This window comes from Oncorhynchus kisutch, unplaced genomic scaffold (assembly GCF_002021735.2).
Source record: "Oncorhynchus kisutch isolate 150728-3 unplaced genomic scaffold, Okis_V2 Okis04b-Okis11a_hom, whole genome shotgun sequence".
Classification (NCBI taxonomy): domain Eukaryota; kingdom Metazoa; phylum Chordata; class Actinopteri; order Salmoniformes; family Salmonidae; genus Oncorhynchus; species Oncorhynchus kisutch.
In genome coordinates, this window is record NW_022261981.1 from 2,747,438 (window position 1) to 2,770,199 (window position 22,762).

At 42.6% G+C, this 22,762-nt stretch overlaps 2 protein-coding genes across 3 annotated transcripts in view; both read right to left on the reverse strand.

Annotated features, from left to right (window-relative positions):
• Positions 1-10,775, reverse strand: part of LOC109877076 (UTP--glucose-1-phosphate uridylyltransferase-like) — a 64,562-nt gene extending 53,787 nt beyond the window's left edge. The window contains exon 1 of one of the 2 annotated variants that reach the window (XM_031813007.1): positions 9,970-10,775. Coding sequence is in view for 1 of the 2 variants with exons in the window: in XM_031813006.1 (XP_031668866.1) it covers positions 8,530-8,548 (19 nt within the window). In the remaining variant the exon portion in view is untranslated. Of the gene's footprint in view, positions 1-8,529; positions 9,033-9,969 lie in introns of those variants that run through there. The other variant, XM_031813006.1, reaches the window with a different exon arrangement.
• A 116-nt stretch (positions 10,776-10,891) lies between these two features.
• Positions 10,892-20,053, reverse strand: LOC109885003 (malate dehydrogenase, cytoplasmic). The gene is made up of 10 exons (XM_020476876.2): positions 19,835-20,053; positions 18,530-18,631; positions 17,944-18,040; positions 16,193-16,368; positions 13,520-13,642; positions 13,224-13,322; positions 13,036-13,113; positions 12,676-12,789; positions 12,064-12,153; positions 10,892-11,752 (listed from the first exon to the last, which is right to left on the reverse strand). The coding sequence occupies exons 1-10, from the start codon at positions 20,036-20,038 to the stop codon at positions 11,630-11,632; spliced, it is 1,206 nt and encodes a 401-aa protein (XP_020332465.2). The 5' UTR covers positions 20,039-20,053; the 3' UTR covers positions 10,892-11,629.
• Positions 20,054-22,762: the final 2,709 nt, after the last annotated feature.

Consider the following 22,762-nt stretch of genomic DNA (forward strand, 5'->3'; position numbering starts at 1 on the left):
TTAGATACACCCTTACTGAGACCTGAAACACCATGTCAACTCTGTTAGACACACCCTTACTGAGACCTGAAACACCATGTCAACTCTGTTAGATACACCCTTACTGAGACCTGAAACACCATGTCAACTCTGTTAGATACACCCTTACTGAGACCTGAAACACCATGTCAACTCTGTTAGATACACCCTTACTGAGACCTGAAACACCATGTCAACTCTGTTAGATACACCCTTACTGAGACCTGAAACACCATGTCAACTCTGTTAGATACACCCTTACTGAGACCTGAAACACCATGTCAACTCTGTTAGACAAGCCCTTACTGAGACCTGAAACACCATGTCAACTCTGTTAGATACACCCTTACTGAGACCTGAAACACCATGTCAACTCTGTTAGATACACCCTTACTGAGACCTGAAACACCATGTCAACTCTGTTAGACAAGCCCTTACTCAAACATATAAAACCTGCATTTCCTGGACCTGACTTAGTCACTTAGACCTGGACCAGGAAATACAGGGGAGACACCTTAGTCACTCAGACCTGGACCAGGAAATACAGGGGAGACACTTTCTACTCTTTAAAATCCCATGCCAGATGTTAAATAAAGTGTTATCAACAGCACTATTAAGCAGATTTGGTTGATTTTGTGGTCTCAAACCAGTGAGCTTGCCACCATTCACCATCAAGAATATGAGCTTTATGGAGTTATATACAATGGAAGAGGTGGTCATTTTGTTCCCTTGTCATATAATTGCAACAACAAAAAATAGATGTAAACCATAATTCCAATCTGGTTAAATGTGGGTTCCGAGGCAAAGGGGGCGGATCCTGCAGGCATCATGGTTTAGAACCTGCTCTACTGAGATACTCTACAACGTTAATCAAGCCTGGTACTAGAATGTGGTTTGACTTGACTCCTGTCAGGTTATGGAATGTTGTGCATTCCAAGAAGCTACCATATGTTTGATTTGCATGTTGTCATCCACTTTAATTCCCAACAATGTATGCTATAAATGTCACTGAACAGCTGGCATGGACTAGTACCTGTTGTGAGTTCTGGGTCATGTTCATTTGGCAACAAACTGAGAAAAATAGCTGTGAAACAGGGAGAGAGTACCTGGACTTGTCCAATGAGAAAATGAGTGCACAGATAAATGTGGCGCATGAAACCCTCTCATTTTCCAGGGTGGGAAGCCTTCCTTAGAGAGAAGTAATCATAGAAGGTGTGCCACTGCCGCAGCACAGTAGTGTGTGTGTGTGTGTGTGTGTGTGTGTGTGTGTGTGTGTGTGTGTGTGTGTGTGTGTGTGTGTGTGTGTGTGTGTGTGTGTGTGTGTGTGTGTGTGTGTGTGTGTGTGTGTGTGTATGAGAAATCTAACTTAACCACAAGCCATGGAGTGGCTTCAGCCAACAGTGAGATAGATGAAAGAGAAACTAAATCCCATTGCTACCAAACTCAACCCCATTGCTCCCAAACTCAACCCCATTGACCCTTGTGTTTACGTTTATTCCCTTAAAGAGTGTTTCCCAAAGGCTGGGTCAGGAGGTGTGGAGAGACTAGCGACACAATCCTGGGTAAGGAGGTGTGGAGAGACTAGGGACACAATCCTGGGTCAGGAGGTGTAGAGAGACTAGCGACACAATCCTGGGTCAGGAGGTGTAGAGAGACTAGCGACACAATCCTGGGTCAGGAGGTGTAGAGAGACTAGCGACACAATCCTGGGTCAGGAGGTGTAGAGACTAGGGACACAATCCTGGGTCAGGAGGTGTAGAGAGACTAGGGACACAATCCTGGGTCAGGAGGTGTAGAGACTAGGGACACAATCCTGGGTTGCTTTTGTCCAGTTCTTGAGCCTTGTAGGTGATATCCTAGCTCTTGTAAACATATTGGACCAGAGCTAGTGATATCCTTCTGTAGGCTATTGTAAAACGCCTTGGACCAGAGCTAGTGATATCCTTTTGTAGGCTATTGTAAAATGCCTTGGACCAGAGCTAGTGATATCCTTATGTAGGCTATTGTAAAATGCCTTGGACCAGAGCTAGTGATATCCTTATGTAGGCTATTGTAAAACACCTTGGACCAGAGCTAGTGATATCCTTATGTAGGCTATTGTAAAACACCTTGGACCAAGGCTAGTGATATCCTTATGTAGGCTATTGTAGCTGTGCCTCTAGCCCTGGAGTGGAATTTGGAATAAATAATTTACCCCACCAATTTCTATTCACTCTGATGGGTTGTGGCTAAAGCATGAGGTTGTAGATGATGTTGTGATGATGGGTCTCCTTATAACATGAGGTTGTAGATGATGTTGTAGATGATGGGTCTCCCTATAACATGGGGTTGTAGATGATGGGTCTCCCTATAACATGGGGTTGTAGATGATGGGTCTCCCTATAACATGGGGTTGTAGATGATAATGTAGATGATGGGTCTCCTTATAACATGGGGTTGTAGATGATGTTGTAGATGATGGGTCTCCCTATAACATGGGGTTGTAGATGATGGGTCTCCTTATAACATGGGGTTGTAGATGATGGGTCTCCCTATAACATGGGGTTGTAGATGATAATGTAGATGATGGGTCTCCTTATAACATGGGGTTGTAGATGATGTTGTAGATGATGGGTCTCCCTATAACATGGGGTTGTAGATGATGGGTCTCCTTATAACATGGGGTTGTAGATGATGGGTCTCCTTATAACATGGGGTTGTAGATGATGGGTCTCCTTATAACATGGGGTTGTAGATGATGGGTCTCCTTATAACATGAGGTTATAGATGATGTTATAGATGATGGGTCTCCTTATAACATGGGGTTGTAGATGATGTTGTGATGATGGGTCTCTTTATAACATGGGGTTGTATATGATGGGTCTCCTTATAACATGGGGTTGTAGATGATGGGTCTCCCTATAACATGGGGTTGTAGATGATGGGACTCCTTATAACATGGGGTTGTAGATGATGTTGTAGATGATGGGTCTCCCTATAACATGGGGTTGTAGATGATGGGTCTCCCTATAACATAGGGTTGTAGAGGTTGTTGTAGATGATGGGTCTCCCTATAACATATCTATGAGATTCTAGTCTAGTCTAGTAGCTCCCCAATCTAGTCTAGTAGCTCCCCATCTCCCTATAACATATCTATGAGATTAGTAACAGTCTAGTAGCTCCTCATCTCCCTATAACATATCTATGAGATTAGTAACAGTCTTGTCTAGTAGCTCCTCATCTCATTTTTTGTCTATGAGATTAGTAACAGTCTAGTAGCTCCCCATCTCCCTATAACATATCTATGAGATTAGTAACAGTCTAGTAGCTCCTCATCTCCCTATAACATATCTATGAGATTAGTAACAGTCTAGTCTAGTAGCTCCTCATCTCCCTATAACATATCTATGAGATTAGTAACAGTCTAGTAGCTCCCCATCTCCCTATACCATATCTATGAGATTAGTAACAGTCTAGTAGCTCCTCATCTCCCTATAACATATCTATGAGATTAGTAACAGCCTAGTCTAGTAGCTCCTCATCTCCCTGTAACATATCTATGAGATTAGTAACAGCCTCGTCTAGTAGCTCCCCATCTCCCTATAACATATCTATGAGATTAGTAACAGCCTAGTAGCTCCCCATCTCCCTGTAACATATCTATGAGATTAGTAACAGCCTAGTAGCTCCTCATCTCCCTATAACATATCTATGAGATTAGTAACAGTCTAGTAGCTCCCCATCTCCCAATAACATATCTATGAGATTAGTAACAGTCTAGTAGCTCCCCATCTCCCAATAACATATCTATGAGATTAGTAACAGTCTAGTCTAGTAGCTCCTCATCTCCCTATAACATATCTATGAGATTAGTAACAGCCTCGTCTAGTAGCTCCTCATCTCCCTGTAACATATCTATGAGATTAGTAACAGTCTAGTCTAGTAGCTCCCCATCTCCCTATAACATATCTATGAGATTAGTAACAGTCTAGTAGCTCCCCATCTCCCAATAACATATCTATGAGATTAGTAACAGTCTAGTAGCTCCCCATCTCCCTATAACATATCTATGAGATTAGTAACAGTCTAGTAGCTCCTCATCTCCCTATAACATATCTATGAGATTAGTAACAGTCTAGTAGCTCCCCATCTCCCTATAACATATCTATGAGATTAGTAACAGTCTAGTCTAGTAGCTCCCCATCTCCCTATAACATATCTATGAGATTAGTAACAGTCTCGTCTAGTAGCTCCCCATCTCCCTATAACATATCTATGAGATTAGTAACAGCCTCGTCTAGTAGCTCCTCATCTCCCTATAACATATCTATGAGATTAGTAACAGCCTCGTCTAGTAGCTCCTCATCTCCCTATAACATATCTATGAGATTAGTAACAGCTTCGTCTAGTAGCTCCTCATCTCCCTATAACATATCTATGAGATTAGTAACAGTCTAGTAGCTCCCCATCTCCCTATAACATATCTATGAGATTAGTAACAGCCTCATCTAGTAGCTCCCCATCTCCCTATAACATATCTATGAGATTAGTAACAGTCTAGTAGCTCCCCATCTCCCTATAACATATCTATGAGATTAGTAACAGCTTCGTCTAGTAGCTCCCCATCTCCCTATAACATATCTATGAGATTAGTAACAGTCTAGTCTAGTAGCTCCTCATCTCCCTATAACATATCTATGAGATTAGTAACAGTCTAGTCTAGTAGCTCCCCATCTCCCTATAACATATCTATGAGATTAGTAACAGCCTCGTCTAGTAGCTCCTCATCTCCCTATAACATATCTATGAGATTAGTAACAGCCTCGTCTAGTAGCTCCCCATCTCCCTATAACATATCTATGAGATTAGTAACAGTCTAGTAGCTCCCCATCTCCCTATAACATATCTATGAGATTAGTAACAGCCTCATCTAGTAGCTCCCCATCTCCCTATAACATATCTATGAGATTAGTAACAGCCTCATCTAGTAGCTCCCCATCTCCCTATAACATATCTATGAGATTAGTAACAGCCTCATCTAGTAGCTCCCCATCTCCCTATAACATATCTATGAGATTAGTAACAGCCTCGTCTAGTAGCTCCCCATCTCCCTATAACATATCTATGAGATTAGTAACAGCCTCGTCTAGTAGCTCCCCATCTCCCTATAACATATCTATGAGATTAGTAACAGTCTAGTAGCTCCCCATCTCCCTATAACATATCTATGAGATTAGTAACAGCTTCGTCTAGTAGCTCCCCATCTCCCTATAACATATCTATGAGATTAGTAACAGCCTCGTCTAGTAGCTCCCCATCTCCCTATAACATATCTATGAGATTAGTAACAGTCTAGTAGCTCCCCATCTCCCTATAACATATCTATGAGATTAGTAACAGCCTCATCTAGTAGCTCCCCATCTCCCTATAACATATCTATGAGATTAGTAACAGCCTCGTCTAGTAGCTCCCCATCTCCCTATAACATATCTATGAGATTAGTAACAGTCTAGTAGCTCCTCATCTCCCTATAACATATCTATGAGATTAGTAACAGTCTAGTCTAGTAGCTCCCCATCTCCCTATAACATATCTATGAGATTAGTAACAGCTTCGTCTAGTAGCTCCTCATCTCCCTATAACATATCTATGAGATTAGTAACAGTCTAGTAGCTCCCCATCTCCCAATAACATATCTATGAGATTAGTAACAGCTTCGTCTAGTAGCTCCTCATCTCCCTATAACATATCTATGAGATTAGTAACAGCCTCGTCTAGTAGCTCCCCATCTCCCAATAACATATCTATGAGATTAGTAACAGCTTCGTCTAGTAGCTCCTCATCTCCCTATAACATATCTATGAGATTAGTAACAGTCTAGTAGCTCCCCATCTCCCTATAACATATCTATGAGATTAGTAACAGCTTCGTCTAGTAGCTCCTCATCTCCCTATAACATATCTATGAGATTAGTAACAGTCTAGTAGCTCCCCATCTCCCTATAACATATCTATGAGATTAGTAACAGTCTAGTAGCTCCCCATCTCCCTATAACATATCTATGAGATTAGTAACAGCCTCATCTAGTAGCTCCCCATCTCCCTATAACATATCTATGAGATTAGTAACAGCTTCGTCTAGTAGCTCCCCATCTCCCTATAACATATCTATGAGATTAGTAACAGCTTCGTCTAGTAGCTCCTCATCTCCCTATAACATATCTATGAGATTAGTAACAGTCTAGTAGCTCCCCATCTCCCTATAACATATCTATGAGATTAGTAACAGTCTAGTAGCTCCCCATCTCCCTATAACATATCTATGAGATTAGTAACAGTCTAGTAGCTCCCCATCTCCCTATAACATATCTATGAGATTAGTAACAGTCTAGTCTAGTAGCTCCTCATCTCCCTATAACATATCTATGAGATTAGTAACAGCCTCGTCTAGTAGCTCCTCATCTCCCTATAACATATCTATGAGATTAGTAACAGTCTAGTAGCTCCCCATCTCCCTATAACATATCTATGAGTTTAGTAACAGTCTAGTAGCTCCTCATCTCCCTATAACATATCTATGAGATTAGTAACAGCCTCGTCTAGTAGCTCCCCATCTCCCTATAACATATCTATGAGATTAGTAACAGTCTAGTAGCTCCCCATCTCCCTATAACATGTCTATGAGATTAGTAACAGTCTAGTAGCTCCCCATCTCCCTATAACATATCTATGAGATTAGTAACAGTCTAGTAGCTCCCCATCTCCCTATAACATATCTATGAGATTAGTAACAGCCTCGTCTAGTAGCTCCTCATCTCCCTATAACATATCTATGAGATTAGTAACAGCCTCGTCTAGTAGCTCCCCATCTCCCTATAACATATCTATGAGATTAGTAACAGTCTAGTAGCTCCCCATCTCCCTATAACATATCTATGAGATTAGTAACAGTCTAGTAGCTCCCCATCTCCCTATAACATATCTATGAGATTAGTAACAGCTTCGTCTAGTGCAACAGTAATACAACAGCTCTATTCCACTACCAGGAAATAGACTTTGACCGGTGACATCCATTTTGAATAGGCTACATGTCAACACTGTGACTTGTTCTATGGTTTTGGGACATCTGACACTGTCATTTCTAATAAGCTATCACCAGGCAGTGGTTCCTGTATGGCGTGAGTGACTGACAGGGAAATTTTTTAAATTGAACATTTATTTAACTAGGCAAGTCAGTTAAGAACAAATTCTTATTTACAATGACGGCCTACACCGGCCAAACCCAAGACCAAGAACCAAAATGAATGAGTATATGGTAGGCTGGGGCTACCAAACTGCTGGCCTGATTGGACAACAACAGCAATGAGTAGCCCAACTAGAGGCCGAGGATACCAAACTGCTGCCCTGATTGGACAACAACAGCAATGAGTAGCCCAACTAGAGGCCGAGGATACCAAACTGCTGCCCTGATTGGACAACAACAGCAATGAGTAGCCCAACTAGAGGCTGAGGATACCAAACTGCTGGCCTGATTGGACAACCACAGCCATGAGTAGCCCAACTAGAGGCTGAGGCTACCAAACTGCTGGCCTGATTGGACAACAACAGCAATGAGTAGCCCAACTAGAGGCCGAGGATACCAAACTGCTGGCCTGATTGGACAACCACAGCCATGAGTAGCCCAACTAGAGGCTGAGGCTACCAAACTGCTGGCCTGATTGGACAACAACAGCAATGAGTAGCCCAACTAGAGGCCGAGGATACCAAACTGCTGGCCTGATTGGACAACCACAGCCATGAGTAGCCCAACTAGAGGCTGAGGATACCAAACTGCTGCCCTGATTGGACAACAACAGCAATGAGTAGCCCAACTAGAGGCTGAGGCTACCAAACTGCTGCCGTGATTGGACAACAACAGCAATGAGTAGCCTAACTAGAGGTTGAGGATACCAAACTGCTGGCCTGATTGGACAACAACGGCAATGAGTAGCCCAACTAAAGGCTGGGGCTACCAAACTGCTGGCGTGATTGGACAACAACGGCAATGAGTAGCCCAACTATTGCATTCTCAAATAACATAAGCTACTATTGTTATATTACTCTAATTATGTCAGAGGAGAAAGAACAGCTATCTCTGGTATGGAGGATTTAGTGGGGGTACCCATTCTTGACCTGTCAGCGTGCAAGTTTGGAATTGGACATGACAGTAAGAAGTGTGAGCTAATTTGTTAGGCCCAACCTGAGGTCCAATGGTACTGAGGTACCTTTCAAGTGATAGCAACATTCAACCAAGTAGACTAAGACAATTCATTGTTATTGAATTACATTGAATTCATTTGGATAAAAAAATATATACAACAATGTGTACATTGTATTCCCAGAGGATAGTACTTCAAATTATAACACTAGTTGGTACTTTAGACCGTGTCTCCAGACAATGTACAAGTAGAAGCTGTTAAACTTATTTTCAATACATTCATTGTGGTATTCATTCTTCATCATTGTAGTAGGCTGCATCCACACAATCACTTACCTTCAAAATAACGTGCCATATTCCCGAAATGTTATAAAGGCTCAATAATCAGAAATCACCTATGGAGGTCAAATGTTCTGTATAAATCCAAAATCGGTATTTCCACTAGGCAGCCTATAAAGTTATCAAGGATATTCAACTATAACTATATTGAAACGAAATTGGTCAAATAGTCCAATAAAATGTAAGACATATTCCAGAAGAAAAATAACGTTTTTTTTGTTGTTTTTTGTAAAACCCCAAATGGTCATTCAGTCATTCATCTATATGGCCACCCCAGTGCAGAATGGACTGTTGAAGCCATAACTTGCTAGAGCACTCCTCTCTCACAAATGAAATCCTTTTCGCAATTCCTCCACCGCCAGCACTTTCCAAAGCGTGACAACCCGACCTTTATTCCATCAATCGTTTATCTCACTTGACTTCAGCCTAATGAAACGCACCCCCCCCGGCCCGACTGTAGCCTACCTATTGGTATTTATGTAGACTATATTTCACAAATACAATTAGCCTATGCCTTGTACGGATTTCGGGTCTGCCCCTTTCCCAAGCAAATAAACCACGTCACATTTCCTCCCGGACTGGCTCTGGACCTTTTGGTGCTTTCAAGACAACTTGGAACTAAAAAATTATAAAAAATATATATATATATATAAAAGGCCAAATAATGACGTCAGTGATCTTCAGGTCAAAAAGTCGCACCTCAACAAAGATGCCCTAGTTTCCCACTTGGAATTGGATGACGATTCTAAACTATTTTTTTCCATTAGGAGCTAGTTTTCTCCCCCCGAGTTCCCAGTTGTCATGAACGCACTGAAGCCGGAGATTTCACAAGTTCCCAGTGGGTTTGAACGCGGCATTTGCTTCTACTAATATACTCCCTCTCTTGCTTTAGCCTCGCCCCCATGATATCTTATATATATATATATATATATATTAAGATAGTCTAGCGTAGACAATCAGATAGATACAGTAAATCAGTAACATATTAAAGCCAGCATAGACCCGGCCCACACGAATAACCGATCTATAGGTCTAGCCTAACCTTAAAATAAATGTAGCCTAGTGATATCGAATCGACTTGTTAGTTACATTCCCGAATGCAGAACGATGGATGCGGAAATGATGGGGACAGGTTATTACGTTTTTTCCACTGTATAGCATAGCCTACACATCAAACACGATTTATACATGATTGAAAAAATAACATTTCAACATTATCACCAGATCAACTGGCTATTGTTTCTATTCGTTTTCCAATACATTCAGAATATGCTATGACAATGTAGATAGCCTACCCAATAATAGGCCTACAAAGATCAAACCACTCGTAGTGCTATTGGGCTACTCTTGTAACTTCTTTTACGACGACAGTTATGATTATTGGCACCCAGCAAGGTATTGGACAATTTATTTGAGCTAATAAATGCATTTCCTTACTGTTTGACTTGTAGTATGTTGGCGACAGGAAAATCGTGCGATAGGCTTGTCCAAGTATGGACACAACCGCGAAGACCTGTGAAATTAGCGCAACTAATGTCCCCTTGGGAGTTTATTTACATAAAAATGACATGCAACACATTGTATTGAATATTGGGCAGGTATTTTAGTAATTAGTTCACACAAAACACTATAATAGATTAATTTGATCAAAATGATATAGAAATGCCATTCTAAAACAAGGACCAATGAAAAGCTTGTATCCGAATGCTGTGGCCAATGAAAATGCAGTTTTTCACGACGTTCCTGAACCCCAAATACCAGAACCACGACATTGATGCCACGTCAATGAACACATTCATACTAATGGGTTCATAGCTAGAGGCCTGGGCAACTCGAGGCCTGATTAGTGTCATACTTTCCCCCCAGCTAGAACACAGGACTCCAATGGGGGGGGGGGGGAAGAGACACACCACTCCGGCCTGGAGTTGCCCATCCCGGAGTCAGGCCTACGGGTATTTGGGTTAGAAACCAGACTATTAACATGGAACGTAACAGAATGCTTACGAACATGGTCACTCAGTGATTTTAAATAATGTTCTGATTGAATTGCAGTACATAAGTCCTTACGACTCAAATGGAAGGACTTTTTTTTTTTTTTTTACTACAGGTGACAAAGCAATACAAGTCAAGGAAAATCTGATATAGGACATTCTGGGTGTAAACTATATATAATTTAACATTTATGGATCACACTTCCTCCGACTAATCTTAATATTTGTTTTACTAACTACTTTATAATAGATGCTGCACTGTTGAAAGGAGAGCTGGCAAGCTAGCACGTCATTATACTGTGGCTAGCTACACTATTCATAGGACTAATAAAATGTTGATTTGTGCAGAAATGGTGAAATTTACTGAATCAGTTGAGGATAAATGTTTTATTGTTTAGTCAGGAGTGAGTCCAGGGAGATAATATCCAGAGGTTTGAAACATAATTAACCATAGATACACTTTACTGTCCTGGGTTTTACAGATTAGAATGTGCTACCCCCTAGTGGCAGGACTATGCCATAACCACCTGCTACAATTATAAATAGGATTACAGGTGGTGATCACATTCAGATTGTCAAATATCATAATGGGAAAATGCCAAATAGTAAACAAAACAAAAAAGTAAGGGTAAATAATTTAACCAAGAGTTGTTTCACAAAAATATAAATTTAAATCTAGAAACACTATACATTGTTTGCTGATTTTATTGTTCTGACTGAGCAACAATTTAAGTTGAACAATGATCGTCATAGTAACTACTAGTGCATCAACTACCAATAACAATTCTCCATTCCATGGTAAGCATGGTAACCATCCAAACAGGGATAACCTGTTCAGAAGTTTGTAACATTAATGTTTTGGACACAGAGCTGCAGCAGTGAGTGTATCATGCCATGTTCATGTGCTATCAGAATGACCAGAAACTCAGGTCAAAAAAAAAAAAAACATAAGTTAAACCGTTCATATGGAACTTCCAAGTTGGATATTCCAGAGTTTCCTAAGTTCCGAGTAGCACGTGAATGCAGCATCACAGACGTGAGTCTGGAGGTCTGGGTTCTGCGTCCAAGTGCTGTTTCCGGGTTGGTTGTCGTGGCTGGGAGCGTAGTCAAGCGCTGAGGAAGGTGACGGCGGTGTCCCTCTCCTCCACCAGCTCGGCTGCCGTGGCGTCCATCTTGCCTCGGGAGAAGTCGTTGATGGCCAACCCGTCCACAATCTTCCACTGCTTGTCCTGAGGATAAGACAGGAGAATAATGTATATTGAACAATAGGCCAAAGTGATCAACTTCCCATTGCAATAGGTAGTTGGTCGTAGACTAAAGCACCTGTTTATAGTCACTAGAAGCAGAGCTCTCTGGTTAAGTGGTGATGACAGCTGATCATGAAGCACAATTATGATCTTTGTCCCAATTATTGGTTTTTGACCAATCAGATAAGATCTTTCACCAATAATTGGGACAAAGATCAGAATTGTGCGGCCAATGTAAACGCAGCCTTAGTATGGAGGAGTGTAGAGAGCAGAGTGTCTGGGATCTGTCTCACCTTGATGTGAACAGGGAATGAGTAGATGAGGTCTTCGGCGACACCATAGGAGTTACTGCTGGAGTAGACACCCATGGAGACAAACTCTCCCTGCAAACACAAGAGGTCAGGGCTGCGTTCAGGAGCCATTAACCTAAAGACAAGCTGCTCCACGCTGCGTTCAGGAGCCATTAACCTAAAGACAGGCTGCTCCACACTGTTCAGGAGCCATTAACCTAAAGACAGGCTGCTCCACGCTGCGTTCAGGAGCCATTAACCTAAAGACAGGCTGCTCCACACTGTTCAGGAGCCATTAACCTAAAGACAGGCTGCTCCACGATTCTACACCCTCTTCCCAAAGTGTGCAACTGCACACATCTCAGCAATGTAACAATGCCTCCAGCCAAATATTATTCCATGACTTTTTAATCCATGACTGTTTGGAATTCTGGGAGTGCCCATTCTGGGAGAAGGGTGAAGAATTGAGATTCATCTATACTTTAAATAGTAGAGTGCCCTATAGATTAGTAGTTATTAAATATAGCCTTAAAATGTTTACAATGAAGATTTGGGTAGGGTACACTAATCCTAAAACTGTATCTTAAAGCCATAGAGTTGTCCCACTTAGCTGACCTCAGGAGTGCCTGACCAGATGTCCCTCATGTGATCACAGATAGCCTTGGCTGCAGACATGGCACTGGACAGCTTCCTGGCCGCGATAACCGCAGCACCCCTCTGCTGCACTGTCTGAGAGGGGGGAAAAGAGGGGGAGGAAAAGGAGGGGGAGGAAAAGCGATGCCTTACAAAAATGTCTCATCCATACTCCAATAGTCTTCAGCAGTCTCAATTAATCTTTCCAGGATTCCTCTCCCCTTATCAAAACACATGGAGAAGGTCAGAGGTCACTTTCCCGTGGCCCATCTCCTATGAGAAGGGGGGGGTTAAAGTTCACACAGCGAGATGAACATGTGTTTTACAGTAGAGTAAACTCACAGAAATGAAGGCCCCTTTGAGCCAGTCATCGTCCTTAACAGCGGCGAAGCAGGCCAGGTCACTGCCCGCCATGTTGACCTTGGTAAAATAATGACATATTGTTAAATAATATTACACACAGTATTCACTACTGCCTTGCAGTGGAATACTAATACTTCATTATTACATTGTGATAAATGATATATTACCTTGCAGTGGTGGACGTCTGGGTACTGGGTGGACGAATGGTTGCCCCAGATTATCACGTTCTTTACCTGGGTGGCTGGCACACCGCAGCGCATCGCAACCTGGAGGGGGAGGGTGGCAAGAGAGCTGTGTAAGGATGATACCATCTATTAAGATAATCCACACACTATTTGTCCCCAATGAAACTTAAAACACCCACTACAGTTCAAGTACAGACAGACTCAGTCATCATCAGGGATTGGAGTAACTATTCATTCAGGGGGTTCAAGGGAACAAACCCACTTCTCCACACAGGTACCTGAGAGCGGGCGCGGTTGTGGTCCAGACGGGTGAGGCAGGAGAAGTTCTCTTTGGGGATGGACGGGGCAGACTTGGCTGCGATCAGACAGTTGGTGTTGGCTGGGTTACCTACCACCAGGACCTGACGGAGACAAGGAGAGGCCATGTTATAAAACAGTCGTACAACACACACACAGAGCAAGACAGAAAACACCATGGTGATGGGGAGAACCTCCCCTTTCCACTGGGGTCAGTTTGTAGCCCAAACGGTTCAGATACTACAAACAGAAGGTACAGACGAGTCCCGTCAGGCTTGTAGAACAAACAGACCACCCATCATGTTCCTGCGAGTCTCAACGGAGAGTTTCCAAACAGTTGATGCTACAGCCGTTTGTGAGTAGACTTATTAGACTTAACCTTTCTGGAAACGGGGGCAGTATTGAGTAGTTTGAATAAGGAGCCCTATGTAAACTGCCTGTTACTCAGGCCCAGAAGGTAGGATATGCATGGTAGTATTGGATAGAAAACACTAATGTTTCCTAAACTTAAAATTATGTCTGAGTATAAAAGAACTGATATGGCAGGCGAAAACCTGAGGAAAATCCATCCAGGAAATGCTATTATATTGAAATGTCTGTTTTCCCATTGAAAGCCTATCCACCATACAAACAACGTATGACCCAGTTCACTATCTATGACTTCCTCAACATGTGACCAGTCTTTAGGCATTATTTCAGGCTTTTACTTTGAAAAATAAGGGAGAAACAGCACTTTCAATGAGGACAGTGGACATTTCCAGAGATGTGTCCTGCGCGTGACCGGGACTGCGTCTCTTGTATTTCCTTTTCTATTGAAGCTATTGTCCAGTTGAAATATGGATCATTCATGACAAAAACAGAGGATTGATTATAAACATCGTTTGACATTTAAGCTTTCATGGAGTCTTCAACCTTACACTCTGCCTGACTGTCTAGCATGGCGTCTTCAACCTTACTCTACCTGACAGAGTAAGGTTGAGGACACCATGCTAGACAGTCAGGCAGCGTACAAGGTTGAAGACGCCACGCTAGACAGTCAGGTAGAGTGTAAGGTTGAAGACGCCATGCTAGACAGTCAGGTAGCGTGTAAGGTTGAAGACACCATGCTACACAGTCAGGCAGAGTGTAAGGTTGAAGACGCCATGCTAGACTGTCAGGTAGAGTGTAAGGTTGAAGACGCCACGCTAGACAGAGTGTAAGGCTGAAGACGCCACGATCGACAGTCAGGCAGAGTGTAAGGTTGAAGACGCCACGATAGACAGTCAGGCAGAGTGTAAGGTTGAAGACGCCACGATACACTCTGCCTGACTGTATCGTGGCGTCTTCAACCTTACACTCTGCCTGACTGTCTAATGTTGAAGACGCCATGCTAGACAGTCAGGCAGAGTGTAAGGTTGAAGACGCCATGCTAGACAGTCAGGCAGAGTGTAAGGTTGAAGACGCCATGCTAGACAGTCAGGCAGAGTGTAAGGTTGAAGACGCCATGCTAGACAGTCAGGCAGAGTGTAAGGTTGAAGACGCCATATGCTAGACAGTCAGGCAGAGTGTAAGGTTGAAGACGCCATATGCTAGACAGTCAGGCAGAGTGTAAGGTTGAAGACGCCATGCTAGACAGTCAGGCAGAGTGTAAGGTTGAAGACGCCATGCTAGACAGTCAGGCAGAGTGTAAGGTTGAAGACGCCATATGCTAGACAGTCAGGCAGAGTGTAAGGTTGAAGACGCCATATGCTAGACAGTCAGGCAGAGTGTAAGGTTGAAGACGCCACGATAGACAGTCAGGCAGAGTAAGGTTGAAGACGTTCTATCATGGCAGCTTCAGCCTTGCACTCTGCCTGAAGACGCGTTCAATTTTTGCAACAATGTCACTTGGGGAAGAAATGACAAGGGTGCAGGACAAGTGCCAGCACACACACAAGCAGTCACACTCGTCTGACAGCCCAACACCTGTTGCTAGATCAGTGTCCAAGGCCAAAAGGCCTCCTCACAACACACCCACAGTCCAACTGGCACTAGTCGGGACATTCCAGTCCTTGGCGGAGTTCCTATTCTCTACTATTAAAATGACTCATTATAATTCTATAGTTTCCACCATATTCCTCACAACAGTCCATTTATTTTGTAAATCCATGAAGGTGAGTGTCCAAGTGCACACTTGGGGAGCAGGAGAGAATCATAATGTCTCCCTTGACTCCTGGGATGGAACCCAGCCAGGGTGGATACAATGTGAGGCTTCTAGACAGAAGTGGAGCAACTCCTGGGATGGAACTCAGCCAGGGTGAATACAACATTAAGCTTACAGACCAGATGGGTGGGGTAGTGTTAAGACATGCAGGCAGTTTGATTTTTTAAAATCAAGACACGCTCACAAAACAAACCCACAAACTATGCACACACACAATGGCATTCCAGGCCAGTCTTTCCATAGGAATTAAGAGCCCAACACGTGAACTGAATTTCAACAGCTCTGAGGTGCAGCATCACGAGTCCTCTCTATGTCTAAGGACACATTGCTTACACTATACCACAAACACAGGGTACCTGCTAGTGTTGACAGACAGCTAAGTCTGCATTAACATTTAGGGACACATTGACAGTCACCAGACACCCCACACAGACAACAAACCCTGTCTGTTGGGCTCTGGCTATTATCTCACCTTGACAGTTTTCTTGGCGTACTTCTCCAGCGCGGCCCCCTGGCTCTTGAAGATGGCCACGTTAGCCTTGAGCAGATCCTTCCTCTCCATACCCTCTCTCCTGGGCATGGAGCCCACCAGGATAGCAGCATCCAGGTCCTTAAAGGCAACCTCCTCCTTGTCCGTGGGGATGACCTCTGAAAACAGATGGGATAAACAGGGGCTTGTTCAGTCGGTATCAAGTAGTCAGAAAAAAGAAGCATGAAAAGGGAGGGACTATAAGACACTTGTAGGTTTCTTTCCTTGTTTGAGGGAATGACCTCTAGACGAAGCAAAAATACAACAGACCAGGGTTGGTTCAATGGGCAGCACATGGACGACCAACAAACAGAGGGAAAAAAAACTAGATAATAAAGACTACTTAATCGTTTAAGGTTTTACTAGTGTTGTCTAATTAATCTCTAAAGGCTCGGTGTGTCCCCTACAGGACGGTTGAGCTAACATAGGCTAATCACATTAGCCTGAGGTTGTAAGTAACAAGAACATTTCCCAGGACAGACATATTGGATAGTTGCAGACAACTTCAAATCTTGTTAATCTAACTGCACTGTTCAATTTACAGTAGCTTTTACTGAAATAATACCATGCTATTGTTTGAGGAGAGCACACAGTTATGAACTTAAATGTATTAATAAACCAATTAGGCACATTTGGGCAGTCTTGATACAACATTTTGACCAGCAATGCAATGTTCATTGGATCAGTCAAAAAAACTTCACACACACCACTGCCATCTAGTGGCCAACATCTAAATTGCACCTGGGTTGGAATAAAACATGGCCTTTGTCTTGCATTTCAAAGATGGTACAAAAACAGCTTGTTTTTTTTCTTTGTATTGTCTTTAACCAAATCTAATGTGTTATATTCTCCTACATTAATTTGACATTTCCACAAACGTCAGTGTTTCCTTTCAAATGGTAGCAAGAATACACATATCCTTGCTTCAGGTCCTGAGCTACATGCAGTTCGATTTGAGAATGTAATTTTAGGCAAAAATAGAAACAAAAAGGGAGGGGGGGGGGTAATTATGATCGAGGACAGCGGGAATTTGTTTTTTAAGGAGTGCTTTATCAGGCTAAGTCCTTCAAGCACAATGTTTCAGACGTGATCTCTTGACAATGAAAGTGGCCTCTATGGAGAAACAAAGGCTTGTGTTTGTTTTCCCATCACATTGTCTCAGTGTAGTTCCCCCTGTTTCAATCCCCATTTTGTCACAACACCTTACATTCTCATCAGCTCAGTCACACTGTTTTTGCTTTTACAGTTAGCTTCAGCAAACCCTGTATTGATCCCTTTGTTCTGCTACTGTTGTCTGTGGGACAGACTTGCCAGTTAACTGCTTTAAAAGGGATACTGCGAGATTATGGCAATTCTGAAAATCCCACCGATCTGGCAAACACCTTAAAAATATTTGAAAGAATGTAAATAGTGCTTGAAGCCAGATCTGGTTGGGACACAGGGTCACCACACTACAGACATCCCCCACCCCACATTGAAAATTGTCTTTGCAACACACCATACACAGAGAGAACATTGTCTTTGCAGCACTGAGCGTTAATACTGGGGCCTCACAGCCGAGGTGAGAACAAAGCAAGGACACCACCATTGACAACAGAAAAATACCAGTCACAATGGAGATGGAGATACTACTGGTGCCTCAACTAAAGCAAAGCCACGTCAATCCAGTGAGTGTTGTCTGCCCCATGGTTTACCTCTGAGGAGTGGGAGGGCACAGTCCTGTAGCTCCATGACCACACCATCCAGGACTGGCAACATTGGGGTGATGTCCAGCAAGATCAGGGTGATTGGCTGAGAGGAGAGACCATGAAATGACAGGAGTAGATAAATGAGTAGGATCTATTGATCTTTCCGTTGACTTACAGGCTGGTAGATCGCTAACTGAACAGATGTGTATGATGATTACTACATTGACAACACTGCTTGTTATGACTATTTGAAGGGACAGTGTTAGGCCTATGAACCTGCCAGTAGGCTGTATGCTAGTGGTTCTATTTCAGGCAATTCAAGGACACTAAAGCCTTGAGTGAAGCTTTGCAGGTTGTGTGACTGAAGGGGTAGTGTGTGATGCTGCATGTTGCCCATCAGTCATGATTTTTTATTTAATTTAACTGACATCCTATTCCCTATATTGTGCACTCATTTTGACCAGAACAAATAGGGTAAGTAGTGGACTATATAGGGAATAGGGTGTAATTTCAGACAATAGACAACCCCTAACAGGATCAGCTGGGATATTACGTAATGCAAGTCAAGCCAAAGCTTCTTCCTTCCCTCTACCTGATCTTTGCCGAACACATCTCCCTTGGCGATGCCAAACAACAAGGAGTAGGCAATCTGCCCAGCAGCGCCGGTCACCAGAACACGAACAGGTTCAGCAGACTGCAACACAAGACACAGAAACACAGATCTGGGTCCTATTCATTAGGGCACATTACACATAGGTGATTTAGAGACTTATCCAGAGTGAATTAGCCTAAAACCTGTAGTAAAATGTTTCACAATGGAATACAAATGTGTATTTATTTTTGGACAAGTTCAGGAAGTAAGTCAGTTCATTTTCTTCCATTTGTTGACAAAAGAACACAACCAAGCACTGACACATGTTTGGTCCTCCTCACTGAAATTTCAGGGGCACATATTAAAATATTGGAGGTGAACCAGGCATTACTTGGGAGTTTGAGGAAATGATCCAGCTAGGGAAAACATTTGGGTAGTTTTACAATAATATCAATGTTATGTAATAGGCTTGTATAGGAAAAACAGTCAACAGTCAGGTAAAAATGAGGTGTACATGAAATGGGAATGAGGTGAGTGGGATACCTTTGAGGAATTGGCTAAGAGTTCACTCGTAAAGTGACAGTCAGTGACAATACTAGAGAGAACTGTACTAGAATTGTAGCTCTTCTCCAACAATAGTATTTCATATGGGATCCGTGACCGGACAATGTCGGAGTGGAGATTTATTAACTCACGAGGTAAGCCACGGTGAATTTAAAAATAGAACTCTCCTCGAGCCATCTGAGACGAGATATTTATAGCTACTGTAGAAAACTCACCATTAATTCAACCTTTTTTATTTTTATTCAACCTTTCACACAAAGCAATTGCATTTTGCTGGGGAGAAAGTCGCATGCCATAATTAGACAACTTATTTAGATAACGTTAGGCCACATTAACACATTCTGCCAATTTGACCTTGTCAAAGAAATGTAGACACATGTGCATACTACACAGCTGTCGAAATGAGATTATACGAGAACCTGCCAAATTGACTGGCACATTGCCAACAAGGAATTAGAGATTGTACTCCTTCCAACTTATCTTTAGACATATCACAAGCAAAAGTCGTTTTACAAACATGTTTAAATTGATACAAAAGTTGGTTACCGGTAGCTAACTAGCTACTGTATAAATTAGGTTAGCTAAAGTACTTGCAGAAGCAAGCGTTGGTTGCTGGCAACAAGCGAACGAAAAGCCACCTCGCTGTCAGCGTACATACTAGAGCAGGTGTGCGCATTTATAATTTCAGTAAAGCTAAAGTTCCGTAAACAAAGTTAATACAACTTTTTGTTTGTTACTTACCATCTTTGTATGGTAACTTGGACTATTCTCCCACTGTTCTTGCAACAAGAGGTCACCCCTATTTCTTGAAATCAGAGTGGTCACGAGGTGGCCAGTAAATCGTTTATAGGCATGCGCCGCAAAGCTGGTGGCTCTCGGGAAATGTAGTCGGAAATCCTTCAGCCAAAGACAGTAGTACCAGATATTTGTATAACTAACTCTCATTGTTCTATCTGTGATAGTACCAAAGACAGTACAGTACGCTGGGTTCGTTTTTACACATCTTTGACAGTACAGTATGCTTCAGCTGTGTACGTTGACCTTTTTAAAGTTCATGAGGTTGACAGGGGAATAAATAACTACTTGACCCATTATTCAGTACTAACATTTAAAGCCCCCTTTTATTTACTAATTACATAAAGTCCCGAACTGTCTCTTGCATATTTGTATTTGATTGATTTATTCAGTTGAAATAAGGACACTTTAACTTCTGTTGTAAAGCTATCATTTGTATGTATATTTTTTATAGAGCTCTGCTGCTAGCCAAAGGTGTCGGAGCAAGTGATGCCAATTTAGCGACTTTGTTGTTAGATTTAGAGAGTTTTCATTCCCCTCTAGCGGCTTTTATTCGTAAAAGAGTATAGCGACAAATTTAGCTACTTTTTAAGGCTGCCCCAGCGACTTTTTGATGATTTAGCTACTTCCCTGTTTGTGTGTTTGCCCGCTCGGCTGAGTTCAGCTATGCGCCTCCGCCGGCTGCTGCGTGTGTCACTTGAGCCCCTTCTCCCACCTCTATGTCCTCTTCAGCCTCTCGGTCCTCTCCGGCAGCGAGTCAAGTTAATTGATTAAATCGGTTCCTTTGTTGTTAAATGACACCACAGCTCTCCAAGGGATAAATAATAAAAGCAAAACTAAATATATATTTTTTAAATGATATACTTTAATCTGTTTTTTTTCTGTGCTTTTAATTAGTTCAATTTTGTTCTCCTTCAAACATTCCATTTAGCAGTAGTGGTGAATGGATAAAATCACTGAGGAAGCCAAGACAGGAGAAAAACCCATATTACATGTGTTGTTATAATTAAGATAATTGTGTTGTGATAATTAAGATAATTGTGATAATTGTGTTGTGATAATTAAGATAATTGTGTTGTGATAATTGCGTTGTTTGCTCTATAACCTGTTAGTTCATATCCCTTGCCACTCTGATATACAGGCCTAAAGGCCGAGACAATAAGAAGACACAGTGGCAGAATAAATTCAACCACACCTTTGTTTCATCACAAAACCAGAGAGCGACATCTGTATGGTGAAGTACACAAACAGTTACGTGACCTACTACAGTATGGTAAAGCAAGTTAATGTTTACGAGTGTTCTGGACAACTCAACAGCTATGGATTTAGAACCACGGAGAGTTACTGCAACAGAGCTGCCCGCCACTATTCCAGCACCATTTCAACTTCAATATTTCAACATCCTCCTCTCTTTCATGACTCTGTCATACAGTACATGCTTTTAGTTTGTGTTGTCTACCTGGCTCAAATGTTTGCACGCTAGCCTAACTTCCTTTCATGGGAAATGATGTGCCAGGCCAGCTAGTTAACATTAGCCTACTCAGGGGCACAATCAAGCTTACTCAGTTTACCTCAACGCTGATTGGCTTTATATATATATATTTTAAGGGTACTCTTTTTGACGAGACAGATAGATGGCCTACACATGAAGAGACAGAGGGGTACTGTTTCACTCACTCGGATGCTTTTCCTGGAGGGATACATTCAGCGTCTTTAAAATTGAAGGAAAATGATCAAACACAGACAGATGAAAGATACTATTATTATTATTTCTTGGGGAAGCCTGACTTCCCTTGGCATCCATGAATACACACTACTGCTATTTAGTTTTACTTTTGAGAATGTATCATTGCATGAGAGACAGGGACAGCATAAGCCTAAAGCAAACCTTTAAAAAAGTACTACGCCATGACGTAATCTAGCGATTAATGGAGAAACAAACGGCTATGGGGAGGGAGGGAAGAGGAGGAGGGAGGGAAGAGGAGGAGGGATGGAAGATGAGGAGGGAGGGAAGAGGAGGAGGGATGGAAGAGGAGGAGGGAGAGAAGAGGAGGAGGGAGGGAAGAGGAGGAGGGAGAGGAGAGGAGGAGGGAGAGAAGATGAGGAGGGAGAGAAGATGAGGAGGGAGAGAAGAGGAGGAGGGAGGGAAGAGGAGAAGGGAGAGAAGATGAGGAGGGAGGGAGGAGGAGGAGGGAGAGAAGAGGAGGAGGGAGGGAAGAGGAGGAGGGAGAGAAGGGGTTGAGGTGATAAGAGAGAGAAAGGTGCATGAGTGTTGTGGAGGGAACGTTGTCGATAAGATGGCAGGCAGGAAAAAAGGAGAAAAGTGGAACATACGAGTAATATTATGAGTACATTTGATTTGAGTAAATATGGAAATGGGGAAATGCACAAACCTTCTGGAAGACCTGATGAAGGTGGTGGACAGAAAAACAGTAGAAAAGTAGAATATGTTTTGAGTGAATTTGGAATATGGGGAATTACACAGAACTTCTGGAAGAGTTGCAGAAGGAAATTGATCGTGGCGATAGTGAGGATGAATTAACTGCGGTGGCCGGTGAGGTAAAGACCGCCGGGTTTGAGCCTCACGCAGACAAAGTGATGGAGAGAAGTTAGAGAAGCAGCAGATGTGCTGGAATGAGATCAATATGTCTGACAGTTCTGATTATATAGATCGGGAGGATGAGGGTCAAGAATCTGAGTGGTCTGTAGTGGAAGGACATAGGAAGAGGAGAGATCGCGACACTGAAAGGAGTGGTGTGTATAGTATAGAAAGCTTAAAGAGGGCCAGTGTAGGGAGCAAGGATGAATTACCTGCGGTGGCAGGTGAGGTGAGGACGGCCGAGGTTGAGCCTTGTCCCAATGATGATGAAGATG